The sequence below is a fragment of the Triturus cristatus genome, chromosome 3_1 (assembly GCF_964204655.1).
Source record: "Triturus cristatus chromosome 3_1, aTriCri1.1, whole genome shotgun sequence".
In the NCBI taxonomy this organism is placed as follows: domain Eukaryota; kingdom Metazoa; phylum Chordata; class Amphibia; order Caudata; family Salamandridae; genus Triturus; species Triturus cristatus.
In genome coordinates, this window is record NC_140583.1 from 256,881,255 (window position 1) to 256,901,360 (window position 20,106).

The window sequence follows — 20,106 nt, forward strand, 5'->3', positions numbered from 1 at the left end:
CTGATTGTCTCCCTCTGACGGGCAAATTGACCTTCCTTGTCAGCAATCACTCCTAGGTATTTATATTCTGATTGATATGTGCGTTGCCCCAGAACCAAGCCAGTAATTTCCTGCAATCATTGCCTATTGTCAGTGTTTGTGTCTTCTCAAAATTGACGTTTAGGCCATTTCACTCAGAGTATTCTTCCATTGTGTTGAGAAGACACTTCAGGCAGGCTTGTGTATGGTTAATGAAGACTACATCGTCCGCATAGAGAAAGCTCGACAGCTGTAAGCCTCCAAGCCTTGAGGCATGAGAATTGCAGGCATTCAGTGCCTGTGCCAGGTCTGCCAGGAAGAAGTTAAACAGGGTCGGAGATAAGACACACCCCTGCTTGAGCCCCTTACTGGTTGGTATATGTCTTGACAGGAATGAGCCGTCGCTTAGCTTAACCTGTACCCAATTATCTGATTAACAGGTCCAACAGAATGTGAGGGATCTCCCAGCGTGCCAATTTGCTCCAAAGTTGACCACGATTCAAATAGTCAAAGGCTGCTTTGAAGCCAATAATGCAGAGATGTAACTGCAGTTTTAGTACTTTTGCCTTATCAATTAGCAGTGACATAGCCAGCATGTTTGTTATTGTGCCAGAACACTTTTAGAAACCTGTTTGGTCGAGTTTAATAATTGAATTCTCTGTGGTCCACCTTGAGAGTTCCCCTAATAGTGTTCCCACAAAATATTTCCCCTCATTGTCTATGGAGGCTACTAGGCAGTAGTTTTTTGTTAAAGATTTGTCACCACTTTAAATTTTGGAGATATTATTGAGCCCATGCGGGAGGATGGAATTGAGCTGAATAGCATTATTTCGGAGAAGGGTGGCTCCGAAGCTTCTGCCCACAATTCTGCATTCTCTTTGAATATTGGCTGGGGGAGCCCGGTGGGCCCTGCGGCCTTCTCCTTCCTGCCCTTGCTGATTTGCCATTTAATTGATGTATTGGTGGCTGCTGGAAAAAGATAGTGTATCTCACTTAGATGTGCTAAGAGAGGTGCTGAGGAGTTGCCTGCTTCTAGTAGAGTGGCAGGAAGGCTCTCTATTAAGTGCTTTATTGTTTCTGCGCCGGTCGTGTGTACAGTGCATTCCAGGTGAAAGTGCAGCCATTGCCTCATAAGCTGACTACGGTGTGAAATGGGCGCTCATGGTTCCCCAACAGTGAATGCTGACTGCTGTCTACAGAATGTGCACTTCTACATTTTGAGTTTCATAGATTTACAAAAAGTCACATGTCCCATCTTTTTCCCAATTCAACTCTAACACCCAATTGATACCACGATTCTGACAGGCTATTTAGGTCAGAGCATTGACAGAAATCATTGTATTCTGTAAGAAGCTGTTAAACCTTTATAAATCGGAAGTCTTTCCATTACCACCCAAACCAAACTCGGACGTGGGTACTTGCATGGTGACATAATCTTTTATTATGAATTTATTTATTTATTTTATAATCTTATAAAGCGTGCAGATACCCAAAAAGGGTTTCCCGTCACTAAGCATAACAAGAAACCAGATTGCCAACCTAATATAGCCATGTCTTCAAGCCTTTGTGAAACGCAAGCAGAGAAGTACCGTCTCAGAGGGATTCGTGAAGGGAATCTCAATTAATGTACTTATTCTGCCGTATTAGATATAGGTTGGTTCACATTTCACAATTTATATCTATTTATATTTTTACAAAGTGCTGAAACGTCTTCATCAAGTACACAATATAGAAAATGTGAAATGGGAGGTAACGTTGATGGAAATCGCTGCCAGCAATGTGATGGTTTTAGCATGGCAAACAATTCAACATTTTCTGCTGCTTTTGCAAGACTAACAAATGAAAGTTCACTATATTCACTTATTTCTGTGCTCTATCATAACATGTATGTACTACAGACATCCCTTACTTTCAGTGAATGACATGAGCCCATTTACACGTAAGACACATTTTATATGGCTAACCAGTTTGAAAATAGATCAGTACTTACCAGAGCTTCAAGACTGCTCTTCAAATTAATGAACTCTGTGGAGTTGGGATTAGTCAAATTGTCCGTGTAGTTTTCACTTGTAATTCTAAAGGACAAAGGTAGATTCGAAGCAGGAGCAGCAGTCCCAGTTGCATTGGAAGAGGTTGGCCCTGGGTTTGTTAGGGCTGTCGCAGTGCTGGAAGCATTTCCTGCTGTCAACATTGAGGCCTGAGTTCCAGAAGTGGAAGATGATGATGAATTAGTCGTACTCGCTGGAGATGAAGTAACTGTTAGTGTTGTGTTAGCCGTACTAGCTGGAGATGCAGTGTTTGTAAATAATGAATTGTTTGTACTAGCTGGAGATGCAGAGTTTGTAAGTGATGTATTGGTTGTACTAGCTGGAGATGCAGTGTTTGTAAGTGATGTATTGGTTGTACTAGCTGGAGATGCAGAGTTTGTAAGTGATGTATTGGTTGTACTAGCTGGAGATGCAGAGTTTGTAAGTGATGTATTGGTTGTACTAGCTGGAGATGCAGTGTTTGTAAGTGATGTATTGGTTGTACTAGCTGGAGATGCAGTGTTTGTAAGTGATGTATTGGTTGTACTAGCTGGAGATGCAGAGTTTGTAAGTGATGTATTGGTTGTACTAGCTGGAGATGCAGAGTTTGTAAGTGATGTATTGGTTGTACTAGCTGGAGATGCAGTGTTTGTAAGTGATGTATTGGTTGTACTAGCTGGAGATGCAGAGTTTGTAAGTGATGTATTGGTTGTACTAGCTGGAGATGCAGAGTTTGTAAGTGATGTATTGGTTGTACTAGCTGGAGATGCAGTGTTTGTAAGTGACGTATTGGTTGTACTAGCTATAGTTTGTGATGCGTTGTTTGTAGTTGCTGATGATGTCACTGACACAGGCTGAGTTCCAGAAGTCGAGGACACTCCATTTGTTGACGGTGGTGAGTTGGTTGATGACGTTGGAGGGATGGTACCTTGGAGAGAGAAAGATTGTCTGACCAAAGGTACACACACACATGCACTTATAGGAAAACCTGTTAAGATAGTAAGGTCTAGAGAGAGAAACGAAAAGAGAAAAAAAGATGGTGGTGTGACTGACCCAGAGGAGAGTGCTAATGAAGCCTAGCAAGGCCAAAACGAGTCTGAGGTGCTAGTTTTCCCTTTTTGTGGTTGGCCCTCACCTGTTAGGTGAGGATGGACTGATGCCATGATGTGCGGGGTCAGTACATATTTACAAACAGTGGCAAAGAGGTCACAAAAGATTGGTTGGAATGCTTTCCAGAACACCTGCAAATAGTTTCGCATGCTTATAGCATTCCTCCCATCACTTTTTGCTTGTTAAGTGTGTTAGATAGCCAAACGTCTTGAAATTAAATATTAATCCTGCTCTTCTAGATGCTGCCCTGGAAGGTGGCCATCACCATACAGCACTTTGAAATAAATTACCTGACCGTCAATTAAATTCAATTTGAGGTACATTTGTGAGTGTTTCACCCCTTTTGTCTGCAGCTTTAGAACCCGGTATTAGTGGATCTAAAAGACTCACGATTGGACTGGATGCTTGAGCCGCCCACTTCAAACTTTCGCAAGACACTACTGTTATTACCCACGGAAGCATTGAGAGTATTGATGATATCCTGCGAGACAGGGACCGACGAGGGGTTGTGAAAATCAAACTCTACATCAACAGTCGCAGACCCACTCCGAGGAAAGGAGGTTTGAAGTGGAAAGAGGAATTGAGAAAGGTGTTTTGGAGTTGCAGAGCCATCTTTTGTACTGATGTGTTGAAGGATTTCAGCCACTGGTAATGGGTCATTTGATTGCCATAGAGAGTAATTTATAAGCGGGCGCTTACAAAGCTATAGACAATGATGAGATGCGTGGTCCAAGGCAAAAATTCTGTGTGGGTGATTTTGTTCCTGTCAAGCCTGGAAGAGTGGAAAGTCGATTATTTCTGATCCCAAGAGGATTAAACACGTCTTCGGGAACACTGTCATTTTGGATAATGGTGAGGAATGGAGCACCAGAGGGCAGACACTGCGCAAAGGGAAGGGTTGTACAGAGAAGATGAACGAGCCAAGTGTTGACAGGAAGGAAAGGTGCAAAATAAGAATTATAAGAAGCCGTGAATGGTTAAAGGAGGTGTGAAGACCCATCATTCTTCAATCCACAAAGTATTTGTCCATGTGTATTCACAGGTTCATTGTTTCCTGGAGACACCATTAGTTCTTGTTTTTTCTTTAGGAAGGAAGACGTGTTATGTTCTATGTTCCTTTAGGAGCTGTTCTTTGCATGGAATGTTATTGTGGAACAAAGGCTGGGTATTCTATGGGTTGTCAGGTATGATGTTAGAGGCCTGATTAATGGATCCCTTGCCTGATCTATAGAAATGAAAGCAGCTCATTTGTGCTTGGGAATACTACTTCTTTTCAGTCTGCTGGCTGTCTTAAGGGGGGCACTTGGTAGAAGAGAGTGTTTTCAGATACCCAGACACCTGTCCACTTGACTTAGGTTTCTAGAATATATGGTTTCCTGCCTGGTGTAGGGATGAGTGGTGTCCTGATTACAGCAACTTAGTAAACATCATTAATCTCACTGGAAGGCAGGATAATAAACTAACCAAAAGCATATTTGGCATGTTGGTCAAACAGAACATGAAGAAGAATCCATGTGATCTTGTGAGCAGAATATCTGCACTGGAGCGCACACTGCCACTTCCTTGGGTACTATCTAGGGACTATTGGGACTTGATAACCAGTGTTTAGCCTTGGTACGAGACCTGCACATGCTGATATGTTTCAATACACACATTGAAAAAATAAATCCTTAGACAGTATTTGCCATGCAACCAAGATTCTCAAGCAGGTGATGGATTTAGTATATCTAGGCAGTGGTGGCTTCTCATGTGCCACAAGCTGCGGTTCACCTCTGTACACACTACCTTCGCCTGAACTCCTCACAAACCCTTGTATTGCTTCTTGTGCTTTGTCTAGCTCTGTTTTGTGCCTCTATTCTTGATCCACATGCTATTTTTGTAGCTTAAATCCCTGCCAAACACCCCGCTCTCTTTTACTGTGCTTACTTTATAGTTAGCAATGGCGAGAGTTTATAAGCTGTCATTTTGTTGTAGCTGCTTTTAAGTTTAGAGTGCCAGCTCGGCTCTGTCAGTTTATTCCTGCAGACATGTCTGCTAGTTTCACATGACAATTTGTCTGTGCTTGTGTCTCCCTGTCTCTGTGCCAGTTTGATGTTTACTGTTTCCTTGGCCAAGGAAGTACAGCCTGCTTCTGCCTGTTTCTAGTAAAAGACTCAAGGATGTCATACATAGGCAGTGATAGGCTCTAGGTACTCTAGATTTTAAGGCGGCTCACAACCCATTCCAGCTGCCAGTCCTTCCCTGCACATTCCTGCAGATGCATGGTCCAGGAATCGTCTGTCACTGTTTCCTACACTTCATGGTCTGTTCAAGTTCCTGTACTTCATCATCCTTGACCTGCAACCCTGCCAATGTCCTCTTCTGTTTGTTGCTACACTTCTATCTCTTACAGTCCGAAACCTTACTTGTTAATCTGCTGTCAAAACTTCTCCCAGTTAGTTTCTTATGGTAACGAGAATTTCAAAGGTTTCAATTCTTCTACATGTAGTCATAATTCACTCTACCATCAGACAGGATATGTTAATTTGTTGTACTAAGGGTGGTTTCTAGTTGTAAATCACGTTAACAGGGAATGTCTTGAAAACAACCTGCAAGCCGACAATTGAGTTCATATTCAGTAGTGAAATAAATACCATTTCTACAGGGATTTATACGGGTGTGGTACCTCAACTTTGGAAGTTTCTTTCTTCTTAATGCTGCAAAGATCGGAGGGAAAATAGGTTCCTGGAAGTGGGAGAATTCAGAGTTCTCCAAATTACTTTGAATCACATCAAGAATGGGCAGATGTTGAGTAATTACCTCATTTGAACGCTGCCTGTGTCTGGTCCGACACGCTCCTTTACCCTGAGGATACCTTCACGGCTGGGGGCCTGACGCTGTTGGTCTCTCCGCCGCCGCTGCTTGTCACTCTGCACGGCCGCCGTGAGGGGAGACTACAGCTCCCAGCTTGCAAAGCGGCGATCTGCACCGCCCACTTCCTGCCGAGTGCGCCCGGAGGCGCTCAAATAACAGCTGCTCCCTCGGTGGAGCGGGGGCCTCATTTGAACGCTGCCTGTGTCTGGTCTGACACGCTCCTTTACCCTGAGGATACCTTCACTGCTGGGGACTGACGCTGTTGGTCTCTCCGCCGCCGCTGCTTGTCACTCTGCACGGCCGCCGTGAGGGGAGACTACAGCTCCCAGCTTGCAAAGCGGCGACCTGCACCGCCCACTTCCTGCCGAGTGCGCCTAGAGGCGCTCAAATAACAGCTGCTCCCTCGGTGGAGCAGGGGCCTCATTTGAACGCTGCCTGTGTCTGGTCCGACACGCTCCTTTACCCTGAGGATACCTTCACCGCTGGGGGCCTGACGCTGTTGGTCTCTCCGCCGCCGCTGCTTGTCACTCTGCACGGCCGCCGTGAGGGGAGACTACAGCTCCCAGCTTGCAAAGCGGCGACCTGCACCGCCCACTTCCTGCCGAGTGCGCCCGGAGGCGCTCAAATAACAGCTGCTCCCTCCGCGTCGCGGACGCGCGCGGGCGGCGCTGAGCGAAGCCCGGGCAAAGGGCGGGCAGTCTGTGGCAGTCCGGGGCTGTCCAAGGCTGGGCTGGGCCATCTCCCTTTTGGCTGGAACACAGGAGTTAGGATCGGGATCTTACTGCTGATCAAGGAGAGGATATACTGACAGTGACTTCGGGACTACACAAACGCAAGTCGGGGCGGGGTGGGGTATAACAATAAAATACCGCAGAGTGGTTAGACTACAGAGGGCGAGGGGACATAGTTGTGGCAGCAAAACATATATATTGTCTTTTGTATTTGTTCTGGGTGGGGGGCACTAGGTTCACCTGTAGGCAGAATGGTGGGCAAAGTGGTAACTCGCTCAACTAAAACCAAATCAAAAAAAACCCTGTGCTACATAGGCACATGCAGGAGATAGGCACACTTCCTCCCCCAATTGTTCAGCCTACTGCCATTGATCGAATGCTACAGGAAGCGATTGGGGCAGTATCATTCGAAATCGAACGAACGGAGAGGCGTCTATCCCTGACTCCACTCATGGAACTCCCTAAACTAACCCAGGAACCACTGATAGAACTAGTAGACACCTCATCTCCCTGCTCACAAGAAACTAGTGAGCCCGAAATCCCGTGTGCACAACAAGAACAGGGGGGGGGGGGGGTGAGAGCGGTCACATTTTAGTGAAGTCAGCCCCGAGAGGTAGGAAATGGAAACCGTGTATAACATGACCAAAAGCCAAGAAACCTAGAACAGATACCCTGCTTGATAGAAAGGGTAGGCAAGTGGCGGAGGGGAGTAAAGAACAGCTACCACAACACACTGTACCACCAGTCTGGATGTCTCACATAGTAACAGAATTGCAAACACACCTGGAAATGTTCATTACAAGCCAAATAAAACCACTCGCTAGCAGATTAGATAAAATAATGAATGAAATAAAGTGTAGGGATAGGGCAAGGGGCCCACCATCAGAATTGCCCAACTCTATAAATATAATTGACTCTAACCCAGTCCCGGAAAAGAATGGGTGCCCATGTAGGCCCAATGAGGGACAAGTTACAACTACACCAGGGGCTCACTCGGGCATCAGGTTAAGGTTACATTACCACATGAAAAGGATCCACATAATAGATTGGAAGTACAAAGTACCCCAATGTTAAGGCCCATTCAAACAGTCCCACAGAATATAACATAGAATATTAAAGCAGTGAATCAGCCCGAGAGTATATTTAAAACCCCACCAGCTACTATATTACCTACTATCAAGTTACCCCCTGAATTTTGCCCCCTGGTAGTAATTTTCACAGAGGTCCCAGAACTAAGGGGAGAGCAGAAAGAATCACACCAGGAACTGAAAAATAAGATCATACACTGGTTGAACCAAAACAAACCATTGCCAAGGGACATAGATGGTGAAATTTTACTGGTGAGAAGAGTAAATTGGCTTGGTAGTAGGAGAAAAGACATAGACGGGAATTGCATTGTCGCCAATTTTAGGGACAGGAACGTTGTGACACATATTCTGAATGAAGAATCAACGAACTCTGCAAGCAATATAAGACCTTTGCCCTTAAGCTATTTTTATCCAAGACAGCCCAGAGCACAGGGGTTCTTGAAGTACACGGATGACCGAAGGGAGGGCCTCCAGGTAACTCACAGGAGGGATTTGAACCAATCGGGAGGGTGGATGGGGTTTAGGGATGGAGGACACCCTAGCTGGAGAAATAGGTTTAGTCCACTGGTGGCCCTAGAGGATAATGACTGACTAACACCCCCTCTTACAATAGAGGGACAGCTTAGAAATGAGGGAATACCACATAACTGGGAGGTAGCAAGAGGTGCACAGAGAATACCACTACAGGATACATCATTTATAGAGAGTCGCCCTATAGAAAAGACAGGAACACCAAGGGACTTGCAGGTGTCGGGGGTGCCAGAGACCATAGCACACCCGGTAATAAGTAATGATTTTAGACCTCAAAACAACTTATGTGGAAGGGGTCAAGTGGGAGACACTACACAGGATAGGGGGACGGTAAGGAGGCACACACCACCCTTAGAAGGATGCCTTAATACACTATAAAGTAGTAGAGGCCTTATAGTTAGGGACCGTGAATTATTAGTAAAGAGAGGCCTGAGATTTATTTCATGGAACACGGCTGGTTTGGCAAGCAAATTTAACAATCTGGAATGGAGAGAATATATGGGGCAGTTCCAGATAATTAGTTTGCAGGAGACATGGATTACCGACAATAGTCCCTTTCACATTTTAGGCTGTAAATGTTTTTGTATCCCTGCCACGAAATCTAGTTCAGGTAGGGCCAGAGGTGGGTTGTCCATATATGTAGACTTGAGGGTGCAAGGTGTTTGGACAAATACCACTGGGTCTTCCCAACATATTCAGTCACTGGGACTCAGATCGAATGGGTTTAAGCTAACTATGCTCAATGTCTACAACACAGAATAACCCCATCCTCAGGGAATTAGACTCACGATTAAGACAAGAGCATCCCACAACAATAGGGGCAAAGACCCCTTCGTACATAGTTATGGGAGACTTTAATACCCATTTGTGCCCTCGCCTGTTTCCTGTTGAGCTCGAATGGCCCAATTGCCAAGCCAGGAAAGGTCCCCACTTTGACCATACACTGGAGGGGAGGGCTTTGAGTTTAGTAGTAGTAAAGTTAGGAGTCCTAACTTTACCACTACTAAATGCCTTCTGTGAATACCAAAAGTAGTAAGTTTATGATTTTATCTCAGATTAGTTCTGGGAATACGCCCCAATATCCTGACATGCCCCTTCTCTCCACCTTGACCCTCACTCAGAAATCTGAAAAAGATTCTTCTTTATAGATATGCTCAAAATGTGGCAAAAAACATACATTTTATGGACTCTACCATAAAAATGAAGCTTTCTTGAAAACAAGGTCGGATTGGTTGTACCCTGAGGTTTGCAGCCAACTGAGCAATGCCCTGCGTGATGGGAAGTATAGTGCAAGCTGGTGAATGTTTTAATGGTAAGCAAAGCATTTGCAATGCTATAGTCTGATCATGTGGTATAATTTAGGTGCCATAACCTGCTTGTAAAGATGCTCTCAATGGCCCCATCCTCAGAAAAGTGATTGTTTCCCATACCTCGAACAGAAGCGTACCGATAAGTAAGCAAAGACATGCAAGGTAAACATGAACGATTCTAGGGAAAGCGCAAATAAGCCAGATAGTCTGACATTACACTCAAACCCTGAATCTGTGGTTATAGTCCAAAGTGATCCCAGGTATCCTTCGTCAAACAGAAATAAATCTTTCAAATGAAGCACCATACCCTTCTTGTCCATCGCTTCCCACCCCAATATTAGTGGTATCAGTGGATGGTGAAGACGAGTCACTCACTGTTGGACTGGATGCTTGTGGGGTCCACTTTATATCCTCCCAGGGCACTGCTGTTACTGCTCAAGGAAGTATTGAGCACAGTGACGATATCCTGTGCAGTAGGGACTGATGACGTACTGTTAAAAATAACCTCTGCATCGGCAATCACAGAACCTTTCCTGGAATAAATATGACCAGAGTGGGTTACTTTACATGTGCTTCAGTTCAGTCCTATGCATTTACAGTGTTTCCTCAACGAGCGAAAGGGAAACATCGCAACACTTTCTATGTCAGAAGTAATTGGCAATAAACTGATTTTGCACAGTAGTGCACACATTCTCTTTAAACACACAATAAGAGACTAATTTAGGAAAATAGAACAGGATGTGACAAAATCGACCAAGTTAGGATTTGACTAAGCGGGGGCAGTAAGCTGGTGATATCATAGTCTAGTGATGTCATCAAGCGGGGGTGTTCCGAGTGGTTGGATCATCGTACATATTTATCATAATTGTATGTGAGAGTTAACAAAATGCAGATCACAAGAAACAGAAATGAGGAATGGTACAAGGAGAACAAACCTTCTTGTCTTGTATGCATGCAAATCTGTGTTTTGTGTTTTTTCTTTTTAAGCTGCTTTAGGCATAATCTTAAGGTGTGCATCCCAAATGAGGTTTTCAAAAGATCCCTTCCAAGGCTCAGCTTCGGGAACTCTCTTGTGTCTAGTTCTTCCTCTAAAGGTTGACTTCAGGAAATATTCCCACCGGCTGTCATCTTTAGGGGCGATGGTTGAAGTAAAGAGGACAAGGTAGACCAAGCTACTTGGGCCATCGATTCCTTCATGGGTCAGGAAGTTACCTTTTAATGAAATCAATGTTGCACTCCCTGTACTTTGGCTGGGCCATGGCCTACTTTCTTTTAGAGGACTGCGTATCTCAGGTGAACCAAAAGCTAAATCCTGCATAGCAACATTAGGCAGGAATTGCGCTAACCGCGAGGTGGAAAAGTGAGGTCCCGACTAGAAGAAGCTCCTTGTGTTGCTGGTTCTTCTGTGACAAGCTCAAATGTTACAACCTGGTTCACTTCAGATTTAGAACAAACTATCACTTGAAAACATGAAAACAAGAATGTGAGCTCTATTATCACAATGGTTTCCTTCCAAGTTAGCTGCACTGAAATCAGGAATGAAAATGCCTGAACGTGGTTGGAGAGTCCAATACTACCCTTGAGCATGACTATAGATTAGTCTTCAAATTACATCAGGTTGAGCTTCCGTCAAGTTACAATCAGGAATTCTCTGAGCACATTGACATTTAAGAAATAGTCCAAGTAAACATTTTTTTATGTTTAAGAACTATCATACTGCATCGAATGAGGTTTCAATCTACATTATTCTAGGTTTTCTTGGACCTATTTGTATCCTGTAAATGAAGATCTCATCCATACGGAACTCTTAGCGCTGAAATTTAGATTATTTCTGGAACCCTGTCCTGCAAGGACCCTGCCGTTATTTGTTAGTCTCACATTAATTCCAAAAGCTTCCCTATCATCTAGACTTATAAAGGCTACCTTTCAAGCCGTAACAGTGACCACCAGTGATAAACATCCTCTGCTAACCTGAATGACACACCCTGTTGTGTCCTATATTTTTCCCGTCACTAGCCAAAATTCATGAAACTCAAAAACTTAAGGCTGCTAGATCTGGCCTGAAATCTAATGTTTTAGTGGAGGGTAACAAAGCATGTTTTCCTTCAAATATAAACACTGTTCCATGTTGGTTTCTTCAATGGATGACCTTAGGATGTGTTAAAATAGCAAAGCGTAAATGTGTGTATCCTATTGAATTTGTCCGAGGCAGTTGATATTGTCATCCTTAACATTTTTATTGATCCTCTTTAGGCTATTGACATAACCAGCACTCTCCTGGGGTGGTTCGGGCATTCCTGTGAAACAGAGTTCAAAGAGTAAGGTTGCATCCTTGCACGTGCAACCCAGAAAATCTACTTATTGGATCCCCAAATGTATCTACTGTTTTGCAGCCGATTTAATTTATATGTTGAGCATCTGCCTCATTTTATTTGGTCTTCAGGCCTCCGATTTTATATTTAATCTTATGCGCAGATCATGTTCCTGGTGGATTGGTAGCTGGAGATGGTGCAACAAAACTTTCGGCAGTGCGTGGTGGAGGACACAGAGTGGACGGAGGGCATCCGACTGAAGCTAAACTCTGACGAGACAGAGGTAATATGGCTGGAAATGAGGTAACTGACCATTTGGAAAACAAAGCCTTTTGGCTCTCTTTATGCGCGGTTTGCCATGACCTAGTGGAAATAGCCAGAAACATCTGATTTCTTTCTTTAGTCTTTCAATTTCTCCGAAGCGGACTCTTGTTTGAATAAGCTATTTTAATTTAAAACAACTCCAATCTCCACTGTGTAACTGCTTCCCCTTCCAAGAGGGTTCGGGCTGTGTCAGCATTAGTCAGGTCTCTCTTAGAGTATGGTACTTCCTTATACCTTGAATGTCTAAGCAATCTCGTGCCTGCTTTCAAATTATTCTGAATGTTTTGACTGCTGTCAGGTGCATATAAATAATCTCTTCTTGCTGCTGTGCTGTGTAACCTGCAGTGGCTGCCAGTGTTAGTCAGGATCACCTTTGGGGTAATGGGTATCATGCATTCGGCTTCAAAGACAAACCGGTGCACACAGTGTAGCCGATGCCCGCTGTTTGCTGACCGAGCCCGCTGGAAGAGATGTGTGTGGGTGGAAGGGCCTTCTCAGTGCTGGTCTTATTCATTTGGAAATACTTACCTTTTCAGTAGCAGAGAACCACTAATCACTTTGCATTTGAGAAGCCTATACAAATCTGAATATTCTCCTCTTGCTATGCACATTAGATTTTCTTTTGAAGCCACCTGGTTACTGGAAAGGCTAGGGTAAGCAGTCTTTGAAACACCCAGAACCCCTTCATAACTTAACAAGCATATATATTCCTGCTTTAGTTTCTGTTCTCGGCACCCAATCTTCAACACTGGTAAAATATCTCCGAATTCTGATTAAAATAAATGTCTGTCAAATGCAAAATTCATACCTAAAGCCAGTCACTCTCACTCCTGTGCAGTTGGGATACCGGGATTTGTATAATGGTGTTAGCTGTGGAAGAAAAACAAACCATTGTCACATATCTCCATCCAAAGAACATTCTTCACATTTCAAAGTGAAACTTTCATTAGTAGATCTGCTTATAGTTCAAGTCACAGAAGGAATGTTTTGAATGAACCTGACCATATTTTCATGTCAGTTTAAGACACAGGGCAGTTTTAAGGCAGGGCGCACCGCTTGCCCATTAATGGGTTATAAGTACTTATTTTCTTGCCACTAAATTTAAGCTGAATGTCTGTGAAGTATTTTCGATAGTTTAGGTTCAATAGTCTTGTTGCATTTGAAATTATGTTTCTAGGCAGAGCTAAACTGGGAGAAATCCTGTGCTCCATCTGATAGGGGCATCTGTATCACAGATGTTTCTTCATTGCATAACAAGAAACAACAGCATACTCAGCAGTGAGGCTAACAATGTACAGTTCTCATAGTCAGGCAAACTGGACATGTTCTGTAACAATCTTTTTGTATGGGGCATGAAGCTGTAAATCAAATAACTTTACCTATCACTAACCGCATGTCATGGTACTAAAAAAGGGGGCTGCAGTAGGCAAGAGTGTCAACTAATGCAAAAGACACCATACAGACCACTGACACTGTAGTGGGCTGTCAGGGAGTGAATTTCTGCTCACAACCTAGATTCGACTTCTCAGTAGGCTACCTTGTTACTGCTAACTGTTTTATTGTTTATATATTTTTATTAGCATTTTGTCAAACAGACAGATTACAATTGAATAAGAAGGTAAGGAACGGGGAAGGAAGGGGGAAAGAAAAGATGAGACATGTAGGTGAGAAGGCTCGGGTGAGACAGGGAACAAATAATGATTACAGGTGCAATAAAGGGGGCGGCAGGTATTGCCGGGACATTTGCAAACTGTGATAGGCATTAAGTCCATGTAGAAAGTGATTGGACACAGATTAAACTCTTGTTGTGGTACATATGTAGCAACTATTAGCAAGACCATCCCCTGGTGCACCAACAGATATAAGAAAAATATTCAACCGCTCTCGGCCGTGTACATCCATGTCAGTACCTGATTATACAATTCGATATTAAATTGAGGCAAAATCAGATGCAATTTATAATTCAACAATCAAACATAGCTGTTAACTTCTATGATGATGATATGTGGAGACTGTGTAGAGTGAGCTGGCTGTGGTTGGAACATTTCTGATGTCCTTGATCTTTAGTCACATTTTTCTAAATCGCTATTGTTCGGCATTGTTGATTTGCTTCATCATGGATGTTAACCTTACAGCCAGCCTAAAGCTTACCATTGTTAAGCTTAAGCGTGGCTCCCATTTGTGTTTTTTAAATTTGGCACTGCACAAGTGCGTCATATCATCTCTTCAGTTTGTTCATCCCCTGGAGCAAGGACTAAGAACGTGGGTCCTTCCACTGCTCCCATTTTTGGAGCTACTTTTTTCTTTGTTTTCAAGCACTCCACATGAGTTCTTGTGTTTTCAGGTACTCCCATATCCCAGTTCATTCTCTTTTCCCTCCAAACGGTCTTCTCCCCATTGTTAGATCACTCCCCTCACCCCCGTTTCATGTTATTGGACCTCCCATCCCCCCAACAATCTCCCTCTACCCGCCCTCATATCTGTTTCTTCTCTTCATCCTGTCATCCCCGTTTCTTCTTTTTTCTTTACCCGAGAGGTAGTGATGGTCCTATGATAGCCTGACTAATGTACACGCCATGTACACTTTCAGCCACTGGGACACCGGGTGATTTGCACAGAAACGCAGGCTCTTAATCAGGAGACAAGAATAGCCAGCTCTACCCCTCAATATATTCAGGAACACTTAAAACCTAAAATCACCAACAAACATTTTCTCTAGGATGTGTTAATGAATGGAGTTGCAAGCTCAGAAAGGTTGTGGGCAGAAAGACATATATTGCATGTTGTTATAATATCCTTGACTGATGATTTGCGCACAGAATGTCAGCTGACCAGTGTCACTTTCAGCCTGTCTTGTTAATTCATGTAACAGATGGAAGATTCAACGATTTGTAGGCTAATTCTTGTAATGGGTAAAGACAGTCTACATAATTAGTTAAGCTGTTTTAAAACTTGGTCTTGCCAATGGCCGCAGCTTATTCTCATCACAGCTCTCAAATTTCCTCATTCCGTACGAGAGTGGGTATGTTTTTTTTGCAGGTAGATACTTGAGGACATGCTAATTCCATTATAAATCCAGGTTTACATCCATCAATATAGAAGACAAGCTTTGGCAGAGTCAATGAATGTAGCCCTTGCAAGCTGGTACATTAACAGGTTTATGTTTTAGGTCTTCGAGACTATTTGTTTACAACCTAGCAAAAAGGCATTGGCAAAAACCAATCACTCTTGCATATGTGAGACCTATTGGCTGTGCCAATGCTTGTTAACCTTGTGTGCCTGGCACTTAAGACTAGTCGCCAGGATCCACTGGTTAATTTGGTGCTACAATTAAAATCTGCTGGTGACTTAAGAGTTAGTATTTCTACATTACCTCTTCCTCCCTCTCACCGTGATGAATCCCAGATTGAGGTCCCTGTACCTCCCTTCACAACTTTCTACCAACTTATAAAATCCCTTCCCGCCCTCCTTTCCTGTGCGTGTGCTCCAGCATTTCTATGCGGATCCTTTATCGCCGCGCAGTGCTGGTGGGCCTAGGGATGCACGGGCCTATCTCATGGCTTCGGTGAGGTGCCTACTCACGCCTGGAGATGCATGCCTATTTGCTGAGGGAGCGGGCATAATTTATGCGGTGAGTCAGGGGAGAAGGAGGGGAAGCAATTGTTTCCCGTCTCCCTGTGATGCAGCATACTAGTGCATTGGATTCTCCTCTTGGCCGTACAAAGGTCTGCTGAGCCTTCCTGCGGCCTGCAGGGGACCGTGTCTTCTTTGCCAGGGAGACAAAGACTCCTTGGACAATGGCTGATCGGATACCAACTAAGGTAGCGTGGCAGCCTAAGCTAATCTGGGGGGTTCTTACAGCAGTCTGAATGTTACATTATTTTTCTACTGTATAAGGTATTTACCTATTGGTTAATGTATTTGCATTTAGCTTAAGACTGGCTTGGCAGTCTATTAAATCTTTTTACAGGTTAAAATATTTTGGAGGGAATTTTACTACAATGGTGTCTTTTTTGTTCCTATTTATTTAGGGGTGTTTTATGATGTGGTTTCTTGTGTTACTAGCTATGGAGAGGAGAACTCCGAAGAGATGAAGGTCACAGTCCCCTGCTTCTGAAGAGGAGGGTGGTTTTTGACAGGATGTGCCAGCAAGGGGTTCTGGTGGTGCCTTGGCTGGGGCTTCTGTTTCCCTGACTGCCTTGGAAGTCCAGGCAATGAGTGATGCAGCAGTCACTAAGCCTTGTCCTTCAAACGTAAGGCTAAGCGTACTTCAGCCCAGTTGACTGATGATCAGGATTCTGAATTTTCTGATGATTAAGAGCCGGAGAGACACGTGGGGCCCGATTCACAGAACTAACTTAAGACAAAATCCTAAACTTACTACCATTTTGGTATTCACAGAAGGCACTTACTCATTTTGGTATTCACAGAAGGCACTTACTCATTTCGGTATTCACAGAAGTTAGGAGTCCTAACTTTAGGACTCCTAAATGCCTTCTGTGAATACCGAAAGCCTTAAAATTAGGATTTTTCTCAGTTTAGTAGTAGTATAGTTAGGACTCCTAACTTTAGGACTCCTAAATGCCTTCTGTGAATACCGAAAGTCTTAAAATTAGGATTTTTCTCAATTTAGTTGTAGTAAAGTTAGGACTCCTAACTTTAGGACTCCTAAATGCCTTCTGTGAATACCGAAAGCCTTAAAATTAGGATTTTTCACAGTTTAGTAGTAGTAAAGTTAGGAGTCCTAACTTTAGGACTCCTAAACTGAGAAAAATCCTAATTTTAAGACTTTCGGTATTCACAGAAGGCATTTAGGAGTCCTAAAGTTAGGACTCCTAACTTCTGTGAATACCGAAGTGAGTAAGTGTCTTCTGTGAATACCAAAATGAGTAAGTGCCTTCTGTGAATACGAAAATGGTAGTAAGTTTAGGATTTTGTCTTAAGTTAGTTCTGTGAATCGGGCCCGTGGTGCCTAGTGGAAAATTCATATCTGGAGAGGACCTGGTGGACATTCTGTCGCATAACTGAGACAATCTGGGCATGGCACCGCCTCCAGCGGAGGGGGCTGCGGAGGATATTTTCCCACGATTCGCTAAGCCTGCGGCACTGGCTTTCCCATTGTACCCCAAGATTAAAGAGGCTATCTCCAGATCATAGGAAAAGCCTGAACATAGCCAGATGACACATACCGTCAAGGTCGATTCCATCCTGGCCCCTCTCTTTGAATCCGGATGACTCTTTTCCCTTGAATCATGTAGATTGCAAGGTGGATGGTGGCCTTAAGAAGTCTTTTGCTGCCTCTAATCTGATCCCCAGGCTGGCACTGACTGCTCATTTCCTAAGTGAAGGATTTTGAGGCTCTGGGAAAGTCATGCAAGAAGGTTCGAGTGTGAAGGATATCCTAATATATATGGAACAACAGGCGAAGTTCCTGGCAGATGTGTCGGCAGATATAATCAGGGAGGTTTCAGTGGCATCCTCCTCTGCTATCATGGCCAGATGTAACCTCTGGTTGCATGACTGGAAGGCGGATCTGGCAGAGAAGTCTTCTTTCCTTAAACTACCATTTGAAGATGGCAAGCTGTTTGGTGAAAGTTTGAATGGTCTGATACAGAAATCCTTAGACGATAAGAAACACACTTCGTCCTACAGGTCCTCTTCCAATAAGTCTTCTAAGCTTTAGTATAGTTCAGAGGCCAGAGAGACCAGGAATTTCCCTTGTAAGGACAACTGCTCCTATTCATTCAGTAGGAAGAGATTTCAACCTTAGAGTGGCAAGCAGCAGGATGTTCCCTCAAAGGCAGGGCCCCCAAGCGAGAGGTCCTGACTGAAGCAGTTCTTTGGTCACAAGACCTGTAAGTGGAGAGACAGCGGCATTTCTTCCAGCATGGGTACTTTCCTTCTCAGACATGTGGGAGAGCAGCATCATTGGAAGAGGCTATCTTATCGACTTTGTCTCTCCTCCACCCTATATGGGGTTCATCCCTACTCCTGTTCTAAAGAATCCTGTAAAGAAAAAAGCTCTGTTAACTGGGGTCACGGCTCTGTTGGAAAAAAGGGCAATCATCCCTGTGCCACGGAATTAGGTCTGTCAAGGGGTTTATTGTATGCTGTATGTGGTGCAAAAGGTATTGGGGGAGTTTCTACCTGTTTTGGATCTAAAGCACCTCAACCACTGGGTGTTGTCCATTTCATTCAACATGCTGTCATCACTCTGATACCGCCTGGTGACTTCATGGCAGCAATCGACCTTCAGGATGTGTACCTGCACATTCCTGTTCTTCTGAGTCATCAGAGATTTCTGAGGTTTGCTATGGGGTCAACGCATTTTCAGTTCCAGGTTCTTCCTTTCATGCTGAAGTCCACTCGATGTGTGTTAACCAAGGTATTGGTGTATTGGCTCCCCTGATGGAAGTTCTTCACCTACAGGGGATTTCCATCTTCCCTTATCTCGATGACTGTCTGGTCAAAGAAGCATATATTCCCCTAGCTTATTTGCATGAGAAGACAGTGCAGGATTTTCTGTCGTGTCATGGCTTTTTAGGGAAGTTGCGGCTGAGTCTGACGCAGTTCCAGATGGCACTGGCATTTTGACGTTGGCAGACTCTAGTGTGTTCGAAATTCAGCAGGACCCATTGTTGGCATCTATTTAGGTGTTCTCGCTCTGGATGAGCGTGCAGGGCTATAAGGCTGCCACGCTTTCTTGGTTCCCTGGGTCAGGTGTCTCCTCAGTGTCCTCATGAGGTTAATTGTGAGGAAGTTAGTTCCCAATGTGCAGGATTCGTCTTGTCTTCTCCCCGTAACAGCGGCAATTCAGAAAGAACTGGACTGATGCATGGCTGCGTTCAACATCCTGAAGGGAGTTTGCTTGTCCACCCCAGCCCCGGTGATCTTCACAATGGATGGATGTAGGGGTACTGGTCATGTGTTCTCCAGGCCAAGGGCCTGTTGGATGTGAGCCAGAGTTCTCGGTCTTCCAACTGGAGGCTATTCGTCTGGCCCTCCTCTTCTTTTCTCCTTCTTTGAGGGGCAGGGACAGCATCATTCAGATGGGCAATTCCACTTTCAAGTCCTATGTCAATCGGCAGAAGGGGTCGAGAGCTCAGTCTTTGTCAGAAGCAGATCAGCTGTTTCTATGGGCTAAATCGCTTGTGGGTTCTCTCTGGGCCATTTGTATTAAGGGAGTTCTGAGTTGTCAGGCCAATCGCCTGAGCAGTGAGATTTCATCCTCCCAGGAACTTTTTGTCTGGTTGCCAGGGTGTGTCAGTTGTGGGGTCGCCCATGGGTGGATCTGTTTGCGAGCCCTTGCAATGCCCTTCTTCCCCGTTTTTTCCTGGTGAAGGATGGCATAGGTATCACGGGTGGATGTCCTGACTTGCGCTGGGTGATTAGGCCTGATGTTTGCTTTCCCTCTATTTCCTTTGATCCCGAAGTTTATGATTCCGGTATGGAGGGAGGGGGCTCAGGTTGATCCAGTGGGTCTGGCATAGCCCCACTCTGGTTTCCTCTACTGATGCAGATGAAAGCGGACCAGAAGTGGAAGCTTCCCTTGATTCCTTCTCCCCTGAGTTTTCCAGTTCTCCAGGTTCAGTTTCTGGCAAAACTCAAGCGGACAGCTTTGAGATTGAATGGGGAGGGTGTGGTGTTGCAGGCACTCTCTGCTTTGGTCTCTTCTTCTATGCAGGCTTCAAGGATGTTGTTCACCAGGTCTTCTTATGCCAGGAGGCATTGGAAAATGTCATAGGATTGGTGTGCTCGAAGGAGTTTGAATCCCATTGCCTTTTCCTCTCCTTCAGGTACGA

General features: G+C 44.3%; 1 protein-coding gene across 1 annotated transcript in view; it reads right to left on the bottom strand.

The window, feature by feature from the left end:
* Positions 1–20,106, bottom strand: part of LOC146860055 (uncharacterized) — a 141,014-nt gene that overhangs the window by 29,248 nt on the left and 91,660 nt on the right. Inside the window, exons 16-18 of the mRNA XM_085643830.1 lie at positions 13,113–13,174; positions 10,044–10,201; positions 2,009–2,973 (exon numbers count right to left, since the gene is read on the bottom strand). Of these exons, the coding sequence (XP_085499956.1) occupies positions 2,009–2,973; positions 10,044–10,201; positions 13,113–13,174 (1,185 nt within the window). The remainder of the gene's footprint in view (positions 1–2,008; positions 2,974–10,043; positions 10,202–13,112; positions 13,175–20,106) is intronic.